Raw genomic sequence first — 24,844 nt, 5'->3', positions numbered from 1 at the left:
CTCTGGCTTTGGCACCATCTAGCATAAAAGAGAAAGCTGTGCATCCAGCAATTAATACCTGAATATACAGACATGTCTTTTGAAACATAAGCTCTTACAGCAGTAGTGGGCCACCAGCAAACATAAAGAAATGCTAAAGCAGACTGCAGTGTGCACCCTGAATTGAAAAGCATTGGCATCAAGGAGGCTACGCTGGTATGCTGAGCCTTAGGAGAATCTGCGTCTAATTGTGCAGGGAGGAGAACAAAAAGTCTGCAAGTACCATGCCATCAGTCTGTAGTTCAGGTTGTTCTCCCTCCAGCGATGTGGCCATGACAGTGAGACTGACAGAGGGAGTAAGGCCTGCTGTCTCGCACAACACTGCCTCAGTCTTTACTGCAGGTGGAGGCAGCTCGGTACCCAAACACCATTCCTCATTTTCCAGATCACCTGCCAAGGAAGGAAATTGGACACCACGTGTTTAGGTCAGAGACAGACAGAATACAAATGAAAATAATGTCATCCCTCCTCCAGAGAAGGGAAACAAACACAGAAGGCATTTCAGTCTATCAGCAAAACTCTGCCCTTACCATCCAGCTCTCAGTCAAGGCAGACAACCGTGCCATTTCAGGGCTGTAACCTAATCCTAGCCTCAGGACACAGAGAGGAGTAGTGAGGAAAGACACAGAGCACTAATCACTGTACATTGCCAAAAGCTGCTAACATGTAGCAGAACAAGACTAAACAAGCCATCGGATAAAGCAGCCTGGGAGCCATGTTCTACACACGTTAATACCTGCGGTCTCAGTTCTATTCCTCATTGCAGAGGCAGCATTTAGCCAGACTTCTGCTCCTTCTACTGCTTGCAATCGTCAAATAGCTGGAAAGGTTAATTATACTTTTTAAGAACAAAGAGGATTTTTCACTCTCTCAAATTCAAGATTTTTCCCCCAAGGATTCATTCATTAAGTATTAAAGAAGGTAATGGCTTTGATGATTTCATAGGAGCACCAGTGTCATGGTGATCACGCTAATTTCCTCCCCAGAGCATCTGGGAGTCACAGCACAGGATGCATATTTTGACTGGCAGCAATGAAACTGCATCATGTGTTGGCAGAATTATCCCGAAGACCCACGTACTGCAATCACTAATCAGCAGAAAGTCGTGCAGCTTTTCACTGGACAAAGATGAAGCCTTTGTCTTGTACCATCAAGAACTGGAAGAACATGAGTACAGTAAGCTGTTTGCTCCCAATTTGCATTCATCAAACAGCCACTGAGGAGACAGATGTTTGGCTTGCCCAAAAGGGAGATGCTCTCCTGGGTCTAAAATAGGACAGAGGAACAAGAACTCGGAAAGATTCAACGTTTAAAATAGCTCCACAAGGTTGCTAACAGGCCCATTTTTTACCATGCAGATGCACAGATGAGTTTTGGCTGTTGCAATTCTGCCTTAAAAAAACCCCAAGCCTATTGCTAGAGTTCAGCAGTGTAAGACCTTCTTCTCTCCTGTACGAGTGTACCCTACAGCAGCTGTACTGCATTCCAGTGGCGAACACCACAATCCTCGGTCATGCCTTGGTAATAGTTGTGAGGGGCACGTTCCATAAACCGAGCAGTTGCAATCCAAGAACAAACATATTTAAGAGAAGAGTGTTGATCTCTTTCAGTGCTCTCTTTCCTACCTTTAAACATGGTATTTACTTCATATATGCAATGAAAGCAGAGAGGAAGGACATTCACAAACGTAAGTATGGCTAGTGCACAGCAACACAGCCTTGAATTAACTGCAGGCTGCATCAATACCATGGGAGGAAGCATGCAGAATCACCTCACTTGGCACTGAAACACAGCCACATGGTGCCACAAACAGTCTAGAAAGGTGAAAAAGGACCCTTGCACATCTGACCGTATCGAGATGGTGAGATGTCACCAGAGTTCAGCTGCAAACAGGTAACCAAAGCAAGAACAAGCTGACAAGCCTCCACGCTTCTGCTGTCTATTGCTGTTAAGACCACACGCACATACGGCACACAGGCACTGGCTAGGGGCTGAGCGATGGGAAGAAGTATGTACATCTCCAGTGCTAGTAATTACTTTGCGGTGGGACTTAACCTCCGCTGCTGGCAAGGAAAGAGGTAATTTGAGCAAAGACACACCAAGGAATTAAAAATGAAAATATATATCCTGTAATCAGAAGCTTCAGAACAGCAAGCCCAGTTCTGCCACAACAAGCAACAGTACAGCAAGGGCTAAGCACCATATTTAAGTTTCAGGAGGGCTTACTCCTGAAGCTTTCTGGGAAACACAGAAATACAAAAATAGAAGTATTTACCAAAAAAAGAGGTAGTATTGTCTAAATATTAGCTCAGGGGAGAGGACATTGCTCTCTTTCCACCCTCCCTGTCCCTCTCAAACACAAGAACGCAGTTCCCTCCCTACTGACTGCAATGAAATATTCAGATCAGTGGACTCCCTCTAGCTTGCTGTGCATAGATCATTCAGATAAGACCTTTAAAGTGGTATCTTTGCCTGCAAACCCATAATCCCTTGGCAATGCAACTTTCAAAAGTTTGTTTGGATAACTTCTGCCAAAACCTCCCCCGCACTGTGTTGTGCTGTGCCTCCACTTGTTGCTTCCCTCACCTTTGGGCTGAGCTATATTGTGGCAATGCTATCATGTGTAATCTACTTCAGATTCCCTTTGGGAGGGAAGACTCCACACAAATAAGAGCTATCAGCAAACCAAGTACTCAGCCCTGAACTTTCCAAAATTTGTATCATTATTCAAGTAGAACAGAAAGCTAGTCATGGGTGCCCAGTGAAACACGGCATGACCGCTAAGGCCGTGTTTCGGGATGTTTATCATCTCTAATCCCCAGACTCACAAGGGTTCAGCTGCTATAACAGAGCAAGATATGCAAGCCTTCAACTGATAATTTTACTCCACTGGAAGCCGACTTTGTTGATTACCCTGTCGTCACCACTTAGATCTGCACACACTACTTCGAGTTATTCTAGGCATTAAAGCCAGTCTAACCAGTTCATGGGATTATGGATGGTTTTAGAGATAGCAACATGCTGTATTTAACACTGAGATTACTTTGAAGAACTGCATCCAGCTCTTTTTTTGGCATTGCCTCTTATATATGCATGGTGACAGCTGTCATTCTAGATGAACAAGCCCATGAAAAGAAGGGACGGAGCAACGCGTTGATTGAATCTCACCCTGACACTCTCCTCTCCCCATCTTTCCCAAGCCAGTGATACACATTCACTATCACAGTCAGAGCTGCGCAACGATTTTCTTTCCTTTGGATGCATTCGAGTTTCTGAACTCGCCGGGGATCTCTTCCAGATAGGACTCCAAGAGAGCTACAGTAACATTTCCCACTCTTCTTCCTCTTCTTCCTGAGCACAGTCTGTTGACATTATTTTAAAATTATTTTTAATTTATTCTTACAATAGTCCGTAAGAGCCTTAGTCCACTGTGCCGGGCACTGTACTAGCAGAATAAAGTGACAGTCCTTGCCCCAAGCCCCTTGAGAAGGCTGCACAAAACCAGGCACATTCAGGCAAAAAGTGGAGGGGGAGACACACATAAAGGTGACTACAGAATATTGGTCATACCAACAGGGAGAGCACACCCTTTAGGACAACAGTATTTCTGATGGAGTGGTCTGAAGGAGAACAAAGAGACAGGTTTTACGGTAGGATGAGAACAAGCAAGAAGGTGCACACAAAATACTAAAATGAAAGGCAGTGGAAACTGGCCCAAAAGGCCCACTGAAGAGAAGTGACTTCTCCAAACCAAATGAGATATGACATGGAAAGAGTGGGGTCTAGAAATCAAAGACAAGTAGTTTATAATTGACATGATTCAGGCAGAACAGCAGGAGAATTGAGAGAGAGTCCAAAACAACAGGGTAAGAAAGTGATCTTGGTGACTATATTCTAGATGGATATGAATAGGGCAATATTATATTGCCAAGGTCGGACAAAAGGCATTGCAAATGATTCATATACAAGAAGAGAAAGCCTGTACAAGAGATTTATACAAGTGGCTAGGAAAATCACCATCCTAGAGATGGCCACCTTGGCTGTTACAAACTAAACAGATAAATAAATCTCTTCTCAGGCTTTGAAACCCTGGCTTTCAAAGTTCACTGTCATACAAATGATACTAGCTGCTAGCCCCCTTCACCAGCCAAAATGTCCTGTGACCTTCAGAGCTCTATTGTGCAACAATACTTCAAATAAGAAATATTCCCCGTCACCTACCCTTTCACAAGTTCATGAATACTGGGCATTTGGGGACTATCAAATGTGTCACTGAAGCAGTCCACACGGTGCTTAGCATAATCGTGGCTAGAGCTTGTACGTACAATGCACTAGCGCTGTTAAACTGCACATATATTAACACTGAAAAGCACCCAGGTATTAAGAAATACCTGCAAAGGTTTAATTCAGGGTGCTTTTGCACATTATATACATTTAAAAAATGAACTTGTCATAATAATGTGTTCGTACAATTTGTCTGCAAAACCTGTGCCTCACCCAACATGCAGCATGCCTGGGGCTCCCTCCACCAAGTAGCTAAAACATGTCCTGTTATTCTCATTGCCTCACTTCTCCTTTACTATAGACAATTCAAATTCTGCTCCTACAGAGCTGTTTAACTCCCTGCTAGTGTGGAATCAAAACGCTTCACCAATCTGAATGAACCTCTTTCCACAGTGCTTCTGGGGTTTCAATTGAGCCACGGAGAGATTAAGGCCAAAAGGTATGCAGCAACTTAAAATGGCCAACTGGAGACATCTTGAATTGGACTTTTCAGATGATCTAGCACTGCTGCTATACTTTACATCGTCAAAATATAGTTTGCATTCAGTTCAGGTACAACTGTGAGCATCTAGCGCTTCTGCAAGTCAAACGTTAGAAATTCAAATCAAGCATCCAAAAATACAATTCATCACAACAACGGAGAGTTTGTGACACGTATCTAAGATTTGCTGTGGCCAAGACCAAAATTACATTTATCTGAATGTACAGCTGTCAGCATCTAGCGCTTCTGCAAGTCAAACGTTAGAATTTCAAATCAAGCATCCAAAAATACAATTCATCACAACAATGGAGAGTTTGTGACACGTATCTAAGATTTTCTGTGGCCAAGACCAAAATTACATTTATCTGAATGGCTTTTATGTGCTGCTTTTGTCATTAAACTTGCCTCCCTTCTCCTCTGCTCTTGTTTAGCATGCATCTTCCACCTTCTTTCCACCTGGAATTGGAGAGGGAGGGAAAACAAAAAACAGCAAACCACAGTTGGTATTTTCATGCTTTGCTAAAAAGGTATGCATCAGGCCCCATTTCTGCGAAAATTGGTCAAAACTCTCCTATGGACCTCTCATGTAACTGCCAGGTGTTGAAATAAGAAGACAGGTTTCTTCTTTTTCTCAGAACAAAAAAATTTGAGGCTGTGGTTTAAACTGCGTAATGGTAACTCAGAGAAAGGGACAGAACTGCTTTTAACACTCAGATTTGCTTAAAAGGCTGTAAGAGCCTACCAAATTATGGCAGAATTGTTATCTATTTCTGCGTTCACTACAAAGCACTTACATATATAAACAGTCTCTTATGTGTACAATGTGCGGCTTTCTGGGATACTCATATTTCTCTGAAGAATGCAACATTTTGCTTTTTTTCCTTGTTTCACACCATAATATGGGAAAGCAGGGGAGGAAAAGGGGACAATAAAGCTAAAATGCTTACTTAAACTGACAGCTTTCTTCACAGTGTCCAAGTTCCCAAATGGTATTGCTTTCTATTTTTTAAATTATTTACTTCTACTAAACATCATGCTTTGCTCTTTCAAGACCAATTCTCCAATCCCACCCAACACACCACCTCCCTTCCAGTAGAAAAAAAAAAAGGAAGAATTTCTCCAATATTGACCAAGTTTCACTCTCTCTTACAGACACACTGAGAAGCAGAGCTTACAAAATACCTAAAGAGATCTCGCTTACTCCCCTTATGCAGCTCAGCACTATTCATTAAAGAATTTAATGGATGCACTTTTTGCACAGATAGCCAATTTACATCAGCAACTTGTTGTGTATATTTAAACAGGTGAAATTAAGAGATGCCCTCTACATCTTTTTCCCCCTCGCTCAAGCAGAGAGAATGCAACCATTCAGAGACAAGGCAATTTTCACCTTTCTTTTCCTGCAGTACAAAGAAAGACAGCACCACTAGGCAAACCCACCCACATGAAGGACGTGCTACTGAATGTACCCTTGAAATGAAAGAAATAAAACAAAAGACAAAACAAAACAACAAAAAAACCAACCCCCACCGCCATGCTAGATTATAATCACACAGAAAACAGATGTATGCAGTGCATGTCATCAAAAATAAGCCTGCGAGCGTAACTTATAAAAGCATTCAGGGATATCTTCATCTCACCATAGCAACACCTCAGAGCCAGAGCATTCTGCACTGGGCCGGTACAGAATGCAACGACAGTCACTGCCCCCGCAAAGTTCACCGTCCCAGCAGCAGATAAAACAGGTAGCTGGAGAAAGACAAATCAGGGAACCTAAGGAGGCAACAAGAGACTACGAATCCTAGTGACATGCAGAGGTATCAGAAGAGTCACCTCTGGACAAGGTACTTCAAGAACTTCTCTAATGATTCAAACTCTCCTTCAACCAAGCATATCTAAATAATCTGCCTCTTTGGCTACATCATGGATTTTAGAAATAGGGCTCCTTTTGCTCTGTGACAGACCCTATACTGCCACCATGAACTGCTGGGCTGGGAGACACAGGGCTTGTCTTCCAGAGAACGCCTTTCCTTCACCCCTTAAAGCTGTTAGCACAGCCAGCTTGCGCTCCGTGTCTAATCCCAGGCCCCGACGTCCACGCGTCCACTTCCTGGACAGCCGCGCCACGTGCAGCGGCAGGCAGGCTCAGGCTCTGCTCGCCACGTTTCAATGAGATGCTCTGAATCAGAGATGGTACTTCAACTCACAAACGCCCACGTTTGCAAAGCTGTACTTTGGACAAGCGCTCGGCCCTTGCCCGGACCCTACCGTGGAGGTCACTGTCCCTCACATGGCTTGTGGCATGATCCAAGGACCCCCGCGAGGGTCTACAGCACAGAGAAATACTGCAAACTGGAAACCGACTAACAGCAGGAGGGAAATGCCTCCGGTAAGAGGCTCACAACTTTGCTGCAGGGGAACTGGCTCCTTGCTCGCCCCTTTGGAAGAAATACCCCACCGTGAGCTGAGAAGAGCCTCTGCTCTCTTAAAGATGATGGGCACGGTGCTGGACGTGCCACTTGCAGGAAAGTATGACATCCACAGCTCAGCAGCCTGAGCCTCCTCCAGCCTCTGAAAGGCAAGCTGGCCATTTCTGGAGAAATAACCGCTTCCTTGTCTCCCTCCTGGTCTTGCACGGTCCCCGGTGCCCAGCTCTGCGCTCGCAGGCTGCACGTAACACCCACGGGCAGACAGAAGCCCCCTTTATCGTGCCTGAAACGTAAAACTCTGCCGCCACCCCACCTCTCCTCCTCGAGGTGAGAGCCTGCATTCATCGTCAAACAGCTTCTTTTTACAGATTTCCAGATGGCATGCCCCCCTCCCCGCACACGCACACACTCCCGCCGCCACCACCGCAAATAATGAAACCCAAGCCCTTGGAGCCAGCTTGACAAAGAGGGTACTGTCTGACTACTAAACACTGGGGTCCTTTTTAAACTGCCAGGAAGGGAAAATTAAATAAAGGGAAAAAAGATGAGTGACAGTGATATACAGCCATCACAACACACAGCAAAAGTAGCCTTTCTGCTAACAAAGGATCGCCAGTCGTACCTGTCTTTCCCCTTTTAGCGGCACAGAATCCATCTAAAACTAACACATTATTTTTATCATCATCATCCAAGGTAGCGAGATAGAAACAGGGAAACATTGTTCCTCCCATACCTAAATGAAGCAGAGTCAATGCCCCCTTTCTGTGGAGAATTTGACAGTTTTTTTCAGAATCATCTTCTCTCACAAACCCAGTTCGGAAACATCACAGGGTCACAGACTCCTGTTTAGTCCTTCTTCAGGTTGAGACCTTACCCAAGTACAGCTGTCAGCTAGGATAAAACTTGATGTTTTTAATTATTTTGCTTAGAGGGGGGGAGAAAAAAAAGAAAGTGATTTTTATAGCATCACCTTTTACGTATGCAGGAGTCACATGCTGAAACAGAGGCAAGCACCCCTGCCTCAGTCACAGAACCGATGTTTCAAAAAGGAGCTTTCTTTGCCTCCATAGATCAGTTGCTGCCTGACAAGAAACTACTCGGAGAACCAGAAACCGCGATAAAAGAGGAGAAATTCAGGCCTTCCAATCACTGCAACTCATGTGTAGGCTTCCCCCTCTTTTTTCCAAGCAAAGTACAGTTTGTACTGACAGGCAGGTCAGTTTATGAAGAAAGAGAAAAAGCATTTGATATAGTGGCAAGAGGCATGGAGGTGTTAACTTGGATTTACAGCCTCAACACTTGAGACTATAAAAAGCCCTATAAAAGGTTATGATTTTTTTTTTAAGATATGTGAAAATTATCCACAGAAACATTACGTTCAACTAAAATGGTTCTCTCTCATCCTTCTGAATTTTTCTCCCCACACCCCACGTGGGTGCTGTGAAGACCTATCCACATTACAGCTGCAGTCAGGCTTTGACGCACGTTAAAAGGACTTGATGCTCACGGCAGATAACTAGGCGAACATGAACTCCCAGTGCAACATGACGAATGAGATCACCGCTTCCCGAAACAGCAGAACGGGAAGTGGGAGGAGTGTTCCCCAAATATTCATCATTAGCAGAACTATTCCTGGGAAATCAGCTCCTGTGTTCACTCTGCACAAAGTTTTCAAAAGGTTTAGAAAGGAGCTGCAAGAAAGCTTGGTGTCTAGAAGGGATGCCATATAGGGAAACACCAAAGCAACTCAGTTCTTTTAAACTGTATCCAAGCAGAAATCAAGAGGGAACTTAATCATAAGCTACAAAATACCTGGGGAGGGAGGTTTCTGAAAGCAGATGGCTCTTTACTGCAGCAGGAAAAAAGCCATTAAAGAGACCTCATATCTGGAATTGGAAGCTAAAGAAGGGTCTCACTGCAAATAAAGGTGTCAATTATTAACAGTAAGGATAAATAATCACCAACATGCCCACCTCTAAATCAAAACACTTTTTCAGAGACACTGCCGCCCAAGTAGAAATTATAGGCTTGATTCAGGGTGATCTACTGAGATTTGTGACTTCTGACATACAAAAGGTCAAAAGTCTTTTCATCCTTTAAAATCTATAAACTAACACAACTGCAAATTCTGAAGTTAACAAAGACTGATTGCTAGCCTTTCACATAAAATCACTCAAAGACAGGCTATCATCACCAAACGGCTTTCTCCCTGATTCTTAAATAAATAAACAAAAACCCACACAGGAGAAATGTTACATTGGCATGTACTGGCAAAAACAATCAGTATGATTCTGATAGCATCTTTTCAAAGATTTTGCTCTAATGGGACTGGACAAAGTCAGTGCAGACGGTGTTCCATCTTCATTATTTACATCTCCTTCACCCAGTATTTAAAGAAAAATGGACAGGAGGACAATCCGTGTGTGTGTGTGTGTGTGTGTGTGTGTGTGTGTGTGTATTTTTACACATACACACACGCACACATATATTGAGGATGTACGCAGACCACCTTGAGCCTTGAACCCACAGGTCTCTACATAAGAAGACACTACATGACACATTACTGCATGTAGACTCTATATATAAGCAAGCATTTCCCTGCACAGAGCACTGTCTGGCAGAAGGTCTGGATTTGTTGTTGAAGGGCTATTTGCACTGGAGAAATGGGAGCCATATACAGTGATTTTTCTTTTTGCAAACCATATAGAGAGATGGAGCTGAAGCTTAAAAGGAAGCTTAGGTTTTAAAAGCATGTTACGGGATAACAACCTCAGGAACTGGAAGAAAAAAGAAAAAAAGCAATAATACAAGTTATATTCTGGGGCTGGCCCCAGTTCGGCACAGCTAAGCATATAACAGAAACATATCATTTCTGCAGCAATCACTGTGTCAAGCCTCTAGCCAAGGCAAGCTGCTTCAAATCCAAGAGTAACTTCAAAGCATTCCTGAGCACCAAAGCACGAAGAGGAAGGCAGGTGGGGACGAAGATGAGTCTCCAACACACAGCCCTCAGGGGACTGGGAAATGAGCGCACCCAGACACCTGGCCACAATTTGAGGAGAGAAGTCATAGAAATGACTACTCGGCTGCCCACTGCCTCACCTCTGCGAGGCTCACAAAATAAAACATGTCAATTTAGCTGGTCCCAGAGGATGAAAAGCTCCACGCAGATGCTGCAGCCCTCTGCCTCCAGGTTCCTGCTGCACGCCAGCCCCTTCATATTTCTTGTGCTCAGTTTTCATCTACAGATCTCACACATCCCAAACAAGGGGCAGTCACTGTCCTAAGGAGTGTGTGCCCACCGTAGACAAGGCAAAGGGTAAGAGGGCAAGGAGGACCCTACATTCTCATCCCAAGTCATGCAGGAGGCTAATCAGAGAGCCACTAGTGAAACCCACGTCTCGCCTCGCTCCCGGTTGTCTGACCCACAGCCCTCCCTTTCCAAAAGGTGGCAGAGACAGGAAGACTGAAGAAAAAAAAAAGACCAACTGTAAGAGAAAATAAAGGATTTTTCCCTAACTCTTTACTTCTCACAAGGGAATCTGTGCCCCAAAAGACTGATCTGCAGCAAGACTTCACCATTATCCAGCATCCTTATTCTCTGCCTCTCCTCCCAGCTTTTTCATCTCCGTCTCAGAAGCATCTACCGCTTCACAATTACCCACAACACTTATTCATAGCTACTCTGCAGTTGTCTCTTAAAACACAAGGCTCACAACTGGAAACCAGCTGTGAGAGAAGCCACTGCGCAACTGGTGCAGCTCATCGGTACCCAGGGCACAGCCTCCCTTTTTATGTTACAGCCTGTATCCCTCCCCAGGCTGGATCTCGTTTGCCAATTCAGGCATGCAAAAGCATATGGTCAGCAAACCGTAAGCATGCAGGTCAGAGGTATAAATAACTCTCTAAAGTAGCCTTAGTCTTACTATTTTATGCAAAACAGAATATAAGAATAGATTCTCTGAAAAAGCAACTAGATACCAGATGTCTTCCACACATCTGCTTTAAAATAGTTATACTAGTCACTGCTTTCATAAACTAGAGATTTAGGAACTGGCACCTTCAGCGAACATATGCTTTAACATTAGCTTGTGAATATACAGAAAAGGTCTTCTCCATTAAGCTAGAAAAATCCTCTTAATAGAATGAATTCAGAAGAACCAATAACTAGGAAAAACCAGTGTTAGCACCTTGACCTTATGAACACTTAAATGTGCTCTCACCTTGAGGTCAACAGGGCTACTTGAAAGAGTTAAACACAGGATTATGTGTTGGCCAGACTTTGCACTCCTCGTACTTTTTACCTCTTTACATAAGATTTTTAATTATATCAATAGGTCAGTTTGATGACTGTAGGAAAAAACAAACAAACAAACAAACCTGTAATAGCTATGTTACTGGGCCAACTGAGAATGGCTCATACCAGAAGTTTATTGGTCCTCCGTAAGAGGCAGTAAGAACGCACTTACAGAGTCAGAGAAATTATTCATTCAACCATAATGACTGAAAGGAAACATTAAAAAAAATTTTTCAGTAAGGTTCTCAGAGTGCTGGCAGTGTGGGGGGGGGACAGAAATTAATATTCAGTGGCTTAAACCTGTTTTGAAAATCATTCACCAAAGAAGAATGACCTTTTGCTCAACTTCATTGTAACCTGGGCCTCTGCGATCCCAATTCTGCCACTAATTTGGAAATATAGAGATGAAAACCATTACAGAAGTTGGGTGCTATTTAACTAACACACATTTCTGAAATGTGACTAATTTCTTCCTAGAACAGGCATGCATTGATTTAAAAGAGAAGGGAGAAGATAGGTAACCGAGCAGTGTGACGTGAGGTCAGTTTGGTCCAAGCACACCAAATCTAGTGCTGTGCGTGTGAGGTCGAAGGCTGGAGCAATTCAGCAAGTCCCCTGGTTATCGGGATGCCACATCTGGCAGGGACCCTACTCCGACCAGGATAGGTCAGAAGCTCCGGGCCGGCACACCTGCCGCTAGGACAACCCACGTGCCCCACAGGGCTGCTCCTGCAGATGTTCAGCACACACTACCCAGCCTCCAATTTTACCTTTTTGTGGGGTACGCACAAGGCCCTCATCCTCCCTGCCCACCCCTCGCCTACAACCGCACGATCTCTAATGACACTGAATTACGACCTGTTGCTATGGAAATAAATGGCAATTTTAAAGACTATTTTTAAAGAAGACAGGCAACGCTACCCTTTAGGAAATGAGATCTGCGTGGAACAATCCCCTTCCCCCACCGCTGCTTATCCTCTCCAGCGCGCCGGCCCCCAGCGTGCCTTTTATGCAGGTGTCCTCCCCTCCAACAGCAATGTTATGCTTAATGATTCACCCGCGCCGTGACTCACCAGGAGGTCGGGGGCCTCCAGCACAGGATTTGGCAGGCACCTGCCCACTCTCGATGCAGAAACGGTAACTGAATGCTGAGCGGCAGATTAGCGTTACATAATTAAAACACGCCGAGTTAAAAGCAACTGGATAAAAATGACACAGAAAGCTAGTTTACATCTAAATATACATTACAGCATTGCACTTAACTTTAAAAGTTACCTTTGCTAAAAGGAGCTGGTAGCTTCAGGCCACATTAATAGAACTACTGCTTCCATAAGGGCTCTCATAAGGACCGTAACAGGCGCCTTCTCAAAGCTAAGCTCTAAAATAGCATCCAAACCCGGTTTGACTGTACCGTGCCATTTTCTCCCTGCTGCCGACCTGAGGTGTGTGCGTTCACAGAGAGCACTTACGCACGCATGCAAGCCCCACATATAAGCAGTCTCATTACCCTGCTTCGATCTCCCCTGCCGCAGGGCTTCACCCCATGGCAGTGGGAGCGCAACGCCTCACCGTGGGAAATCATGAAAGCGCAACGGCAGGAGGAGTTCAGCAATCCGCTCAGTGGGGCAGTGTTTGGAGCACGTGAATTTTTTTTGCACATTCTTCATATCGGCCTCTCAGTCAGCCTTACCTCTCAACTCCCCCCCAACCCTTCACTCTACAGATGTATCCCCAGCTCTCCAGGCAGCACAGGAGCACATGGACCTCACTCTCCAGACCCTACACCTCCTGCCCCCAGGACACTGGCGCTCTCAGTAGCTGTCCTTGAACTCCAACATGGATTGGAGTTCACTGGCATTGTCAAGAGCACCATCTACCTCCACTATTTGACAACAGAGACACTTTTAATCTTTAATGTCAAACCCTGCAGTGCTGCCACCCTCGAAATTCCCCCCTCTCTCTCTTACGGACTCAAGAATTGAAAAATCACCAAGATGATGCCTTTGGATATATATCAGGCTGCCAAGTTAACTGTAACACTATGATCTCCTCAAGTATTCCCCTCTCTGAGCTTTGCTGTTTTGAAGCCAATAGGTACTTAAAGGTCATGAGAGAGATTCCAATGTTAAGATTAAATAAACTAGAATGCCAAAAAACAAGAACAACTCCTCCTCCTCTATTATGAAACATTCTGTAGAATGAACTGACGATTAAATGCTTTCCATTCGTTTCCTGTTTTTAAACCCACTTGTAACTGTTTCTTGGCTTTTAAAAACATCATCTGACTAGAGCTCTATTAATTACCCAGTGGCCTCAGCAATATGAATTTCTTCAGGACTTTTCCCCGAAGGAGGCTCCCTCACTTTTAGACTAGTTTGAAAGTTATCCCTATTAACTTCCAATAGGTAAGGACGCAAGCAAGCTCTCTATCTGAAGTTTCTTCTGCTTGTCCTCCTGCCACAGTACTGTTCCTATCTCCTGTATGCATTAATTTAAAGATGTTCACATAAAGCAGCTTGGAAACATAAATGAAAAAGGGAAGGCTTTAAACAGATGATATTTCCAGATCATCTCCAAAAACCCTGTGTCACTCTGAAAAGCCTCCTCACAGGTTTTATTAGTTGTCCTCAGTGAAACACAGGCAAACTTCTAAAATGTCTAACAGGCCTCATCGTGTTTTAAGAGAGCGTTTTGGACTACAAAACTTTCAGCTGCTGGAAACTCATGTGCCGGTGGATCTTCATAAATAGCTTAGTTTGTTCATGCTTAGACATAAACACTAATCTCTCTCTCTCCCTTATTATGTTGCAGCTTACCATGCTACTGCTTTTCACTTTAAAGCTAGTCTCGAACACACAAACTGATAATAAGGAGTGAAAGTCATGAGATTTCTTCTAATGGTTACCAGTTATTCATGGTCTTGCTCTTAAACCAACTGCTAGTTTATTACTTGAACTCCCCTTCCTGCCAGCAGGCATCTTCACACCAGAACAAGCAGGTTGGATCCCTTCTACCCACCATTCTCGTATCTCTCTTTTTTTCCCCCAGATCTTTAGTTCAGCAGTTATAAAAATAACTGCTAAAAATGCTGTTGGTGTTCAACATTTTCTATGCATCACCATTTCCCACAACCATAGAATCCATGGAGTTGCAGCTATGATGTCTTTACAAAATCACAATGGCTTCTTGATGGACTTTTTTTTAAATTGTTTGCTTTCTTTTTTTCTTAAGAGGGAAAAAAAAAAACAAGATTTCAGCAAGACAGGTTTTAAAACCGAGGCCACCTGAAGTTGTATTCCTATATGTGTATTTACAAATATAAATAAAACTACCCGCCTTTCATTTGGGGATACCCAAAAGGTCCAGATACTTACTACTGAAAAATAACTGTAGTTAAAATTTTTTTGGATATAAATCTAAAATGATGCAAGTTGGAAGGGACCTCTGGAGATCATCTTGCCCAATGCCTTGCTCAAAGCAAGATCAACTTAGACCAGGTTGCTCAGGGTCTTGTCCAGGTGAGTTTTGAATATTTCCAAGGATGGAGACTTCACGGCCTCTCTGGACATTTGTTCAAATGTTTGACTGCTCTCATGGTGAAAAAGTTTTCCCTAACATCCACTTGGAATTTCCCTTGTTGCTATTTACTGTGTCCATTGCCTCTTGTGCTACCACTGTGCACCTCTCATCAGATAGCTGTAGACAGCAATAAGATCTCCAATCTACTTTTTCTTCTGAAGGCTGAACAAACCCCACATTCACACCCTTTCCTTCTGTGTCATGTGCTCCAGTATGCAAACTTCATGGTGGTTCTCATTTGACTAATCTGGTTTGTGAGTGTCCACTTACCTTAACCACAGATTTTGAGTACATTGAAACAAGTACATTTCTTGCCCTTCTCTCATTTCTTTTTGACAAACATTTTACTTTTAATTCAAAATGTTAACAGTGCAAAATCAGTAACTTTTGCCGAGTGCAATTCCCCTGTCAATTGACAAACGTCTTTACTTTAAGTCTGCAGACACTGTGAATAAACAAATCCTTTCTGCAATTTCATTATAGGTATTTCAACTAGCACAGATACTCACATGTATCCTCAGTGTATCACCACCATACTAGCAACACTTCATTAATCCACGACAAACAAAAAAGAACTCGGTAAATCAACATCAACTTCGCACACATCACTACTACCTTCATTGAAGTTGTCATCGGTCGAGATGTGGGTCAGGGGAGATTGGGGCCGAGAGTCCCCACACAAGGAATAGCTGTGCTCTGCCTGGATGAGAGGTGCTGGGGAAGCCGGAGACAATTCCACTTCCATTATTTCATTCTTCTCAGATAAGAAAGGATCATTCAAGAGCTGGCCTAGGACATCTGGTGAAAACTCATCCAGGAACTCTGTGAAGTGCTGTGGAGGTAAAAGGAAAAAAACTTATCTCTTTGTCCGTCTGTCATGCCAACAACAGGAGAGCATTGATCAAAACAATTCCAGTACGTGTACCAGGCCCCCGTGCCAGTCAGCAGCAGGATCCACCAGCCCTGCCTAATGGCCTCCTGCTCCAATCACTGCTTCAAGCTGAAGAGTTGCAGCTGGAACAAAAGTCCTCTCAGAGGCATACATTAAAACAGAAGAGCCTATGATTAGCTTGCAATGAAAACAGAACATAAAAGCATGGTAGCCATGTTCTGAAGCAGCATCCTTTTTTCTTCCAAAGATACTCACTACAGCAAGTCACCATTAATGGGAAAGTGCATTTGAGCCAGACAGCGTGAAAAATCCGGCATGGTTTATTGTCAGAACATTCTGTGCGTGAAATAGGATATATTAGGTTACATGTTCACTGGGGCACTAAGAGAAGAAAAAGGAAACAAATACTCAGATATAAACTCCCTGCCACTAAGTGTGGCAATTGTAGCTGCACCGAACATACAGCATGTTCTAGGAAAACGGTCCATAGATGCCCTCAGCCAAGCAATTAACGCATTTGGTATAAATTTGATTTCCTGGCTGATACATGTATTTATTTTTGAAGTAGTAATCCAGACTAGAGCCCACATACAGCTTCTAAACTGTACAGCTGCAGCTCCTGATGGCCAACACCAGTTACCACCTTATCTACTACACTGAACACATTACACTGACAGCGCATGATATGGCTGCATTCACCAGGAAACTTGCATTCTTTTCTTATTCAAAATGAGCCCAAATCAAATCTGTTGATCTACTTCCTTGAGACTCCAATTCCATTCCCAGCAACAGCCAAAAACTTTGCAGCTCTGGTTCTATTCATTTCAAATGTCAGAAGACTCTACATCTTTGACAGACCAAGGAACTGCATTGCTAGAAAAGCCATTCCTAGAAAAACATAATAATTTCTTCTTGTCTCATTCACACAAAGAATTCTATTTTTGCACAAAAATATTTGTACAATGAAGTGTAACTAGCTTTTCCAAACAATCAGGCATTATCTACCATCTTATATAGGAGTCTTTGTCAATTGGGGCACGACTACTATGAAAGTCCAAGTCTGTTTTATTTGCTGTTTTTGCAGGCAGTATTGATTTTGGCTCTTTGCTTTGCTCTCTCTTGCAGAAACAAAACACTGACATTCAAGATTTGTCTTCCTGTAGACTAAATTTAGTTTAGCATTAAACTTAAAGAATTAAACTAGTCATTATTATATAAATCAGTGAGGGAAGCAGTGTGGCCATACGCCCATGCACACGCATTTCTTAGCTCCGGCAGCACCACCTGTAACCTCGAAGTCTGATGCTGGAAGACACTGAGCACAGCCAGCTCTCCCAGAGGACCCAAGAAGTTTGCAGACGTACAGCACCTCTTCCAAGATGTTCATCAATGCTAACTGGGCCTTCATGCAAAACTAATAAGGCCTCAGACAACTCTGACAGACACTCGGGAGAAGAAAGTATTTACTAAACGTAAGGCAATAAAAAGAGGACTCCAGTTACTACCCTGGAATAGTAAGCTACCTGAAGTAAAGCCTTTACAAATGGCCAAACAGATGCCTTTTCTCATATTTACTTGCCATGAATGATAACACTACTAAACAAGCTCTCAGATGACTGAGAATGAGGGTCATGACCACCTTAGAAACCCTTGTTTGCTTTAGTTTCAGTGTTCAAGGACTCACTAGTGCTTCACATTCAGGGCTGCTTCCCAACATCTGCAAGGGTAAATGTATAAGCTACAATTCCCTACTGCCCAAAAAGGAAAGAGAAAGGAAGTTCAAAATTAATTGAATACCCTCGCGCACCAATAAAGACACTCTGACTAAGACAGGGACAGCAGCTATCAAAGTGCAACCAGGGACAGAAATGTTTCCCAACTAACAGCATGATAAAAAGCAAGAATGAACCTACAAAAAGGAGTGCCTCTCTTGGAGGGAAAATTTTCCATACAGTCTCCACGCTTCTTTTCATTCAGGCTTATGGCTAGGGTCAATTATATTTCTTTGCATTTTTTTTCCTAAACCTGGCTAGAACATTTTCCTCTTCCTAATTCTTGCCTGCATTCATTCATAGCAAGATGCAGAAATAGGACTGCTACAATATTTGCACATTGGTTTCAAGACAGCTACAGTATCACCAGCACCATCTACTCTGAGGATGTCAGCTTTGAAAGTATCATACCTAAGAGTCAGGTTGGTCTGAAGCTATTTAGATATTCTAAATTAACAGAATGAACTGAAAGACAAAATGACCCCAGTACACTTGGCTACTTTTGGTAACTTCACAAAACTCTATTAGCCTTCTGCATACTGCTACTTCGATATCAAGAAATTTGTATCAATTGCTATTTTACTACTTCTACTGGTTTCAAATTTGATATTAAGCTAGATAATTTTTTTCTTCTTCTGAATGAGGAATTTTTCTAAAACCAACCCAGGAAAAACAAAGAAGGAAGCAAGTATTCAACTTCCCCAGAACAGAGAGAAAGAGAACCTTGGCATAGGGAAGGGAGTTTACCACATTCATCGTCATTTGGGCTTTTTCCTTTTCACATGCAGCTGCAAAGTTGACAAGCAACAAGCTGTGAGGAAGAAAAGAAATTGCATTCACAATGCAAGTGCCTGACAGTAAATAAACGGTTGATGATTTTTTAAATGGTCCTCTGTAGTTATTACCATTTTATAAATCTTGTTCTTAAGGGCCTGGGATATAACCCAGGACACTGGCCAATAGGGAAGTCTCAAGCAGTTGCCACAGGCTAGACTGTGCAACTGCCGGATGTGGGGAATAAAGACAGTTTTAGGGGTCTGGACTTCTCCTCACTCAACCATTACAAAAACAATACCTCTTGAGTTACAAGAATCTTTTAAATCTTATACAACGTCTCTGCCTCCGTTAGCACTTAAAGCAAGCTTGCTTTGTTTTTTTTTTCCTAAGAAAACAATTGTGTCATTAAAAGCTGTTCCATCTTCCTAGAGAATTAAAAAAGAGAAGGCATTTCAGCAGCATTTACAGCAGAAACTTTCAGAGAGCAGCAAGGTGTCCTCTGAGTTTCCACCTGAACTGCTCCCCTACCTCTTTGCAAAGCACATCCTCCCATCGCCAGCCCTCCTCCTCTCTCCTCCCATCGACTCCGTGCACACCTTAGTGGTCACCAGCCAATTCCAAAGCTGAAAAGCCACAGCATAGCCATTCAGTTCTGATATTGCAGCAACCACCTCTGCATTCAAGAACAGAAGACACTTCGGGGGGGAAACTGAGAATTTTACACTGAGTATGTATTTGGTAGGTAGAAATTCTTTGTCTAAGGCTTTCAGCTTGACATCTTTCACCAATTTAAAAGAAAAAAAAAAGAGAGAAAGAGAGAGAGGAAAAAATGCACTTGCACCAAAATGCATCTTTTTCTCTTTAACAGGTCTGTAGATTTGCTTTGTTGCCAACTTCCTGCTGTCCTCACACACCACTGGCAATGACAGGACTAATTACGGACATGTGCTGGTACAAGGGGTCCAATTGAATTATTAAACTGTTTTTCCTACATAGCAAAGGGATGCGTTTAGCTGGGATTTTAACCTCTGTAAGGAGTCATGGATTTAGGACAGAGGTAAGCTTACCTTTCGCTTCCCCTTCCCCCAGAACACTGAAGAAAAACAAAACAACAGTGTTCATATTTGCAAAGGGAAAGAAAGCTGCAACTCCACTGAGTTTCACTGCCAATCTGTTTGGACATTTGTGCTGCTTTGCTGCTGCCTATAACCCAGGTGCTTTGGGGGAACACAAAACACCTACAGACATCAGCCTGTGGTAAGCAAACAGAAGAGATCTCTCGCATCCGGGTGTGCAGGGGATTTTGGATAGCTCTTAGAAAGTCATATTTGGCTGCAGACCAGCTGAGCCACAGGCTGCAGCTCTCCACAGCATCTGACTGTTCCCATCAGACAAAGCCCCATTTCTCCAGCTCTGCCTCAGGGACAGAATTTTTTCTTGTCTGATCAAATGAACCTCTCTGAACTAAAACAGAGACTCAGGTTTGGCTAGCTGCATGGGACCTCTGACTTCTCCACAAGATAACCTGACGCCAGATCACAGCAGCGCTAATATTGGTTATCTGAAGATGCCACATTACCAGGATTAAAAATGAGAGAGTCACGTGTCCAGAAAATGGACTTTCAAAGAACTTGCTAAAGTAGTAATGAAGAGACGTCAGGAGCCCCAAATGACACCTCATAATTACATTTAAATTATTAAACCAGTGACACGCTTTGCTGAGCCTGGAAAAATGCACTGCAAGAACTAAGAGACCTATACTTTTACTGTAGAAGTTTTCCAGCAGAGCTCTCCTGCAGTGGAGTTGCAACAGGAGCACCCTGGCATGTCACTGCTGCCACAGCTCCACCTGCCAGCTGAGTACTACAAACAAGCCCTGCTCTTCAAGGAGCCCGGGGCAAGTCGATCAACATGCAACATGCTGGGGCAACAATCATCCGCTCCTTCAAAATATTCCCCTCCTGGAAGGTAATTGCTCCCTCCTGGCTTCCCCTAAGCCAGGGCAGCAAGTCTGCCCTTCCCAGAGGGGTAAATCCCTCCCTCAACAAAAGTAACTGCTCACCTGGGTGAGCATCTCTGCATAGGAACCACATATTTGCTTTCGGGGTGAAGGAACCAGAGGGCAAGTAAGTTCAAGGCAGTGCTCATGGAGGAGGTGGCAAGGAAAGAGGAGAGAAAGAGGAGACTACGAACCAATCCCTATCTGTGGGAAAGTAAATCTGCACTGGAAGCATGAATTTGCTTCCCAGTTTCCTCCCATGTTAAGATAATAGGGAGAAGAGGGAATCACTTATTCCTTCAGCAGCTCTCTTGTGGCTTACGTGAACAAAGGTGCATAGGAGAAGACTGCTGGCCTCACAAAAGCCAGCGACATTTCTAGCCAATAGCATCAAACACATCAAAAAGTGTGGCTACATGGAGATACCATCTCCTTTTCAAGGAATCAAACATGCATTTCACAGACATCTGGCAGCTGCTCATATTGTAACTGAAGAGGTCGGACTGGGAGTCACAGCTGCCAATGAAAGGCTTCAAGCTCTGGAGCATCCAGGCAAGATGCCAATCGTTAAGGATGGCACATACGCACTATTCAGTCTTGATGGGTTCAGCTCTAGACTTGCTTGCATAGCAGGAGTTGTAGAAGCCATTATGCACCTTGCTATCACCTCCACCTGAGTATGCAAGTACAGCATCTACCCGTAAGGGCTTGGAGCAGAAACATGCCCTTCCCAGTTAATGAAGAACAGTGCCTAGAGGCACTGCTCTTGGAGGACAGAACATACAATCCTATCAGTGACGACAATGCAACAGGGAAGTCCGCAACTTTCTGCATGTCCATCCCCAAAAGGCAGCATGGGTTAAAAAAGCTTCCTCATCACAGGTGTTTTCTTCCCAGACACCTTGCTGTTGGTGCTGTTGACCTTCCTGGTCCAAGCTCATCGGTGACGGACAGGAGTAGTTAGTCTGTCAGCTTCTGAATGACCAAGACTATTGTGTTCTCAGCGGTCACTGGCATGTGGGCATCAGTTAATTTTCACGCAGATTCAGACACAAACCCAGTGCAGATTTTTAGGAATGTGACTACCCTTAACTGCTTCCTCTTCTGGAAGTCTATGCTTGCAGCAGGGAAGTTGGCCACTGCTCGCTTTTCTCCAAACTCAGTCATGTCTCATATGATGAGAAGAGGTAGCAAAGGAGTCCATGGAGACCCCTGTAACCTCACCTCCACGACTCACTCACACATGGCCAGCAGTGAACAGAAAAGCTCATTTACTGGCACAGGGTGTGTTAATACATAACCGTTATGAGGCAGAGATCCAAGCTCTTGCTGTGTTGCTCTTACAAGGATGAGAAACGAAGAACAGCCTGGAAGCAATACAATATTTTTCAGAAGATTTATTCCAAAGATGGTGGCTGAAACAGAGAGCTCAGCCCCACAGAGTCATTCACCAACATCCCCACAGGGCAAAAGGGTAGAAGAGTGGAAGACTGTACCCTACACAGTTTGAGATACCAGGGGTTTATCTTTGGTATGCATTAATGGGGGGCAGGGGATAACTACATTTGTCAGTGTGTATTTGAAATGAAGTCATGCAACCACCCCAGGACGAGACAAAATCTGTGTTGTCAAGAGACCTCTTGGACAGACCACACTATTACTAAGCTTGTGATTGCTGGCACAAATAACTGCTCACTCTTAAATGGGACACAGAGATATTCCCTCTCAGCCCAGCGGACAGCCAAAATAGCTGGAACAGCTTTCTGATGGCAGGAAAAATGTCTTACATGTAGCCATAGCAGAGAACAAAGAGACTGCAGGCTGTTGATAGTCCCCACAAGTCATGCCTAAAACATGCTGATAAACAGAGATTTACGGTATCCTGGCTTATGTTGCTGCCAAGGACAAATAGAGGGAACCTTAGATTTCTGGTTTTTTAATCTTCTACAAAGCAAAAATCAAAGCCAAGAGGCAGAGAAATAACTGCTCAATTATTTTACTACACTATAAAATTCTTTACTGTCTAGTCATTTAACTACACTGAAATTGCCTCTCAAATTGCATTTGCAGGAGGATATGAAGAGTAACATGAAATTGGTATTTGAAAACAGCAAAGAGAGATCCATCATAACAACAGATATGATCATTTGGAGTCTCACACCAGCAATTACTCATTTTGAGCACCAAAACTGGATGGATTAAAAAAAAAAATCCACTAAATGAATAACATTCAGGTTGTGTCATCAGTCAGCAAATGCCAGGAAATTTAGAGCTAATGGATTTACATGGTAATTAAATCTACACATCTTCCCAACTTGTTCAGGTTACACAGCTGGAAATGCTGAACTTAATGCTGAGTAAATCTCATAATCCCCCCCCATTATGCACACACACATGCACACACTTCCATTGCAAATACTCAAGTGTTTCCAACCCACCCTCAGCAAAGAAGAAATTTACTCACTGATTTTAAACAAATCAGGGCATCATTCAAGTACTGTATTTATGCCTTTGCTTTTCCTCATTTCAAAGATTTTTTTTATTTTCCCTAATCCCCCCCCCCAAAAAAAGGTATTTTTTCTTCTTTAAAATAGTTTTAAACTCTATAATCAGTGGGAGTAAACAGAGATTGAAAGAAGATGCATTGAGAAGTCCTGCACACAGCTGCGTAAGCAGTTCTTGTAAAGCACACTATGCCTTGCACTTTTGGTTAGTCTGAGAGATCTCAGCCATTTCTATCTACTTTTACAAAGAGCAGCACACATTCACCAACTGGTGAGAGCAATTCTGAAGACAAGTACAGCGAAGGACTTGAGTACAGTGAGAAAGCTCAGCTTGTACGACCTTGCATCAAGAAAGCACAGGAACTTCCTCACACAACTCCAGAGTGCAGAAGGAAAAAAGGAGCCCTTGCACGGTTGAGGTAAGGGTAAAAAAAAAAAAAAAAAAAAAAAAAAAAGCCCACTGCCCTCAGACAGAGAAAAGGATGCTATTGCTCATTCCTAGCACAAGTCTCTGGAGAGTCATCTAAAATCAGAAAATCCGTCTCACATTACCCTGCCCTCCCTAGCACATGATTCTTCAATCTAGTATAATTTTCAACAGGCTGGGCGCATGTTTTTCTGTTTCCCACCCTCTCCCTGTAAGAGCTAAAACCAGAGAGGGATGAGTCACTGGGGTCAGAACACCAGAACCGTGAGTCAGCGAGCTGGAAGCCCTTCAAGAAGCCTCCCCATCTGGGTTCCCGGCTGCCACCTCAAAATACATCACTAATTTGATGCTGCAAGCAAGCATCCGGATTGTGCTCTCAGGTTAGATATGTTCATTCTTTTGTCCTGGCTACTTTTTTTTTTATTACTATTTTTTGCCTCTTACACTGTTACACCAGGCTCACTGGAATGCACTTGATTTGTCTCATAAATCACCTCTTGTGCCGCCAGCCTGGGAGGCAGAACTACAGAAAACTCCGATCACTTTTCTCCTTGCCCTTCTCTCCACCTGATGAGCAGCGGGGTCAAAATCTTTACCAAGAGCAATTCTAGAGGCTGCAAGACACGCTTAACTGACAGGTCTGCCTTTCATTAGCCTCCGGGCAGCAAAGAGCAGCAGCAAGCCTTCTCTCGCCACCTCCAGCTAACGTGACTCACCCTAGACAGAGAGGGTAGTTCAGCTTCCAAAACTTAGTCACTGGTGTCTTGATGGATTTTGGCACCCAGGCAAGAGATTTATACAGATCAGTTCTGTTTTTTGAAACTATCTAATGAAGAAAGGAACAGAGAGAGTATTTTTTTTCACCAGCTATGCTCCCTGCATAAAATGACAGTCGAAAATAGTTGTTGTGAGATAATAAACATCATTTGCTTAAGTCCCAAAGGTGCTTCACCTACAGGCCCTTGGGCAGGAGCTTAGGTTTACCGTAAAAGGAACTTCACATCTAACTAGAATCCTTGAGGCAATTAACCAGTGTTTTGCCAAAAACAAGCAGTTAAAGTTTTCAGACAAGGTGCAACCTTTACATACAAATTTTACAACTCACCAGCAGGCATTCCTAGCCTTGTTTGCTGCCCAGGATCTAGGCAGCAGGGATGATGTGTTTTGTCTTTGCACAGCTGGTTTGACTTACTGCCACTTTTGAAATAAAACAGTTACTCTGGTTTCTTCTTGAACGCATGCAGATAGATTTTAACATTATAGAATTATTTCACAAGATTCAGGCACGCTGTATGTGGCTTCATTTATTCTCCTCCCTCCCCAATACACAGAGAAATGGGAGAGGAGGAAAGAAAAACAAAAAA

General features: G+C 43.4%; 1 protein-coding gene across 2 annotated transcripts in view; it reads right to left on the bottom strand.

Moving 5' to 3' along the window:
* The window catches only part of CREB3L2 (cAMP responsive element binding protein 3 like 2), an 84,354-nt gene that overhangs the window by 25,104 nt on the left and 34,406 nt on the right, over nt 1-24,844 (bottom strand). For both annotated transcript variants that reach the window (XM_026119739.2, XM_064514306.1), the window contains exons 2-3: nt 15,725-15,941; nt 263-429 (exon numbers count right to left, since the gene is read on the bottom strand). In XM_026119739.2, the coding sequence (XP_025975524.1) occupies nt 263-429; nt 15,725-15,941 (384 nt within the window). The remainder of the gene's footprint in view (nt 1-262; nt 430-15,724; nt 15,942-24,844) is intronic.

Source organism: Dromaius novaehollandiae, chromosome 1, assembly GCF_036370855.1.
Source record: "Dromaius novaehollandiae isolate bDroNov1 chromosome 1, bDroNov1.hap1, whole genome shotgun sequence".
Classification (NCBI taxonomy): domain Eukaryota; kingdom Metazoa; phylum Chordata; class Aves; order Casuariiformes; family Dromaiidae; genus Dromaius; species Dromaius novaehollandiae.
This window is presented reverse-complemented; position numbering and strand designations above follow the sequence as displayed.